The sequence below is a fragment of the Erpetoichthys calabaricus genome, chromosome 3, assembly GCF_900747795.2.
Source record: "Erpetoichthys calabaricus chromosome 3, fErpCal1.3, whole genome shotgun sequence".
Classification (NCBI taxonomy): domain Eukaryota; kingdom Metazoa; phylum Chordata; class Cladistia; order Polypteriformes; family Polypteridae; genus Erpetoichthys; species Erpetoichthys calabaricus.
The window spans coordinates 37,525,274-37,529,440 of NC_041396.2; the positions used below are offsets into that span (position 1 = coordinate 37,525,274).

Genomic DNA, 4,167 nt, shown 5'->3' on the forward strand with positions numbered 1-4,167 from the left:
ATTCCAGCTTTGAGAGATGTCTTTAGTAAGTCTCTACAGGCTTGGCACACCAGGATATGGGCAGTTTATCCCTTTCTTCTAGTAGATCCTCTCAAAGTTCATTAGATTAGATGGGAAGTATCTATAAACATCTATCTTCAAGAGTCTCCACAGTTGTTCCATAGGGTTTAAATCTGGGCTACTCAAGGACAGAGGAGACTTGTTCTGTAGCCACTCCAGTGTTGTTTTGGCTTTATGCTTCAGGTCATTGTCATGCTCAAAAAGTGAACCTCTCTGCATTTGGCTTCATTCATCCTTCGCTCAGTTATAACCAGTCTCTGTGACTCTGCCACTGAAATGCATTCCCATAGCGTGATGCTGCCACCACCATGTTTCACAGTAAGGATAGTATTAGGCAGGTGATGAGCAGAGCCCGGTCTTCATCCATATCCATAGAGTTCAGTTTTTGTTTAATCATACTAGAGAATCTTTTTCAGATGCTCTCAGAGTCCTTTAAATTCCATATGGCAAACTTTAAGCAGGTTCTCATACGCCTTTTACTTAAGAGTGGCTTCCTTTCAGCCACTCTGCTATAAACGCCTGATTGATGAAGTATGCTGAAATGGTCATCATTCTGACTGGTTCCCCCATCTCACAGAGGACTTCTAAAGTGCTGTTAGAGTGACCTTTACATTCTTAGTCTTCTCCCCACTTCTTGCTCAGGTACTCAGGTTGGCTGGACAGCCAACTCTCTGAAGATTCCAAACTTGTTCCAATTCACAATCATTGCTCCTGGAAACATTCAAAGCTTTACAAATTGTTTTATACCCCTGTCCTGATCTACTCCTCACCAGTTTGATTGAGATGGTGTATAGCGAGTTCTTTGGACTTCTTGGCTTGTTTTTTGTTCTAACATGCATTGCAAATGGTGGTACCTTATGTAAACAGGTGCATACCTTTCTAAATGACGTCCATTCAATTTACTTTACCATAGGTGGACTCCAATCAAGTTCTAGGCACATCTCAAAGATCATTAAAGTAAACAGGATGGACCTGACCACAATTTGGTATGCCACCGCAAAGGGTCTGAATACTTATATGAATGAGAAATTAAATTTTTATTTTTATTCTCAGACCATTCTGAAAACATGGGTTACTGTGCATAGACTGAAGGGTAAAGAGGGCAAAATAATCCAAGGTGTCTGAATATATACAGTGCACTCGGAAAGTATTCACAGCGCATCACTTTTTCCACATTTTATGTTACAGCCTTATTCCAAAATGGATTAAATTCATTTTTTTCCTCAGAATTCTACACACAACACCCCATAATGACAACGTGAAAAAAGTTTACTTGAGATTTTTGCAAATTTATTAAAAATAAAAATATATATATAAAAAATCTTTATAGATAAAATCCAATGTCTGTCTGTATGTCTGTCCACTTTTCATGAGAGAACTACTTAAAGGATTTAGATTGGGGTTTTTTCTATAATTTGCTTGAACATTCCAGTTGATTTTGCGACTTCTCTCATCATGCTAAGTATCAAAGTTCACTTGCAGAAGCGATTTATTCACGCTAATCCGAGAGTAGCGGCTGTGGGCCGAGGGGAGGGGGAAGAGTGACATCAGGAGTGGGGAGCTGGACATGGCTCTCCTCACTCATGTGGCAGTCTCTGTTCTAGTTGCTCTACCTGTCGCCACGTTTTGGAGTGTAACTTGCATCCGCATAGCTAGCGATACCTCTTTATTGATTTTTAAAGTTTGTCCTGTTTCACTGCTATGTGGGTGATGGCTAGTATGTATATATAGTTAAAGAGAGAAAAAGAAAGAAAGGGACATGCTCAGGGTCACAGTGGATTAGATGCAGGCATTAAGACTGCAGCTGTTGTGGTTATGAGCTCAGGTCCTCATCCACTAACACACTCTGGTAATTATGAGGCTCCTTTTTACAAATTAACCTTTAGAGATTTCTGTTTATGAATTATCCTCTGGCTGGGTTCTCTAAGGGTGGCACAGCAGTTATCACCGTGTAACTCCAGGGACTTTCATTCTTTTCCCAGCCTACAAACATTCTTCATGTATTTGTATTAGTTTATTGCACTTTCTACTTTTAAAGGTGTACCATTTTGAGATTCATGAACTATAAATTGGTCAGCCATGATTGAATAAAGGCTGGCATCTTATCCTTTGCTGATTTAGAATAGGAGTTAACTAAAATGGATAAAACATATTTTTGTCAAATAAAACCCCCACTACTATCCATAATTTCATGCCACAAGGAAAATATCAACCAAAAACTCTGTAACTCTGAACAAAAAGCAACCATAAAGAATTGTCACATTTTTAGTAATTTATATATGTGATGCATTCCTTCAATATGGGTTCACCTAATCCATGTTTCCTTTTTTGTCTTGGTAAAGATTTTAGGAACTGACCATTACCTGTCACTAACGATGGATCTCTGCATGACAGTCAAAGGGGTTTCCTTCCTTTTACAAACTAGCCTGGGGATTCTGGGTAATGTGATGGTCCTGCTCATTTACAGTTGTCTGATCTCCTCTAACCATCGCTTACATCCAGTGGACATCATCCTTACTTATCTTTCCTTTGTGAACCTGATGATAATCCTAACCAGAGGGGTGCCACAGACACTAATTGAGTTTGGTTTTCCTGCCTCCCTGAACGACATGGGCTGTAAAGTTGTCGTCTATATATACCGGATATCAAGGGCTCTGTCTGTTTCTGTCACCTGCATGCTGAGCGTCTTTCAATCCATAACAATTGCTCCTGCCACATCTAGACTGAATGCCCTCAAGGCCAATCTGCCCCAACTTGTGCTTCCCACTTTCAGTGCGCTATGTGTGGTTAACATGTCCATCGATGTCGTTGCAGTGCTCTTCGCCATCTCCCCCAGGAATGGCACCATACCTAGGTTCACTCTCAACCTGGGTTTCTGCCATGTTGATTTCAGGGACCAACTAGGTTATGTGCTGAGTGGAGCATCAATCTCTGCCAGAGATTTTATCTTCTTATCCCTCATGATAACAGCAAGCTCCCATATCCTCCTCATTCTGCATCGGCATGGAAAGCAGATGAAAACATTTAACAGCACTGGCAGGAATCAGGGCTCAGCAGCTGAAACCAGAGCCGCCAAGACTGTTGTCTCGCTGGTGACATTGTACGCCTTCTTCTTTGGAATCGACAATACCATCTATATTTACATGTTGACCGTGTCTAGCGTGCCACCTTCCATCGTAGACATGAGACTCTTCTTCTCATCCTGCTATGCTTCATTTTGTCCTTTCTTTATGATTAACACAAATAAGAAGCTTAAAAATGCAATTAGCTGTTCATCCACAGAGGCAGAGGCGCCACAAGTTAGCACCATTTTGAAGACTCCATCTGAATCAGTTTAATTCAGCCTGTTTGTTGTAGTCAGTTCACAGGACCTTCCACCAATGGACCACATGAAGAGCACGGAAGGAACAGCCAAGTCTTCACCTGCTCACATGTGGTCTGACCACACAGATAAAGGACTGGCTCTGAAATCACAAGGATGCCCATTTGAAATGGAACCCCTGGCTCCGAGTGTGCCCGAAACAAGACATTTTACCCATCACTTCTGCAAATGGCATTTTGCATCTGTGTAGTGTAATTTTTTGGTGTAAAGCATCCTACTGTATAATGTACAGAATGCTGTACTAATTACCATATAGGGTTTAAATCGGTGATCTTCATGTTACTGTAAAAATACTATGAAAATAAAAAATAAATTGTAAGAAGCCGCATTCTGTCCATGTCTGGTTGGGCTTTTCTCCTGGTAGTTCTAATCCAACTTACAGATATACAGGACAGGTTGTTGACTATGAGTGAGGTGTTCAAATGGACTGGCACTCGTTAGTTATGTTCAATGCCGCCAGGGTAGATTCCAGTCGTATTTGCTAAGGAGTCCTTAATTTAGACAGGAGAAGAGTTAAAGGTATTTAACTAATTATATTATTCAAGCACACTGTCCTCATGTATTCCTTTGTTTTATATATACGCACATTCAGGCAGTGAGACGCACTGCATCATGTTCTTAACACAAAGAATCCCAACAGCACCATCTGCTGCCACATCCAAGGCAGCACACAAAGCACAACACAACAGATCCAGCCTCCCATGTGTCCTGATAACTCCCAAACT

The 4,167-nt window shown here is 41.0% G+C and overlaps 1 protein-coding gene across 1 annotated transcript; it reads left to right on the forward strand.

Moving 5' to 3' along the window:
* Positions 1–2,406: 2,406 nt before the first annotated feature.
* Positions 2,407–3,452, forward strand: LOC114649263 (olfactory receptor class A-like protein 1). Its single transcript, XM_028798765.2, has one exon. The coding sequence runs from the start codon at positions 2,436–2,438 to the stop codon at positions 3,396–3,398; it is 963 nt and encodes a 320-aa protein (XP_028654598.1). The 5' UTR covers positions 2,407–2,435; the 3' UTR covers positions 3,399–3,452.
* The last annotated feature ends 715 nt before the right edge of the window (positions 3,453–4,167 follow it).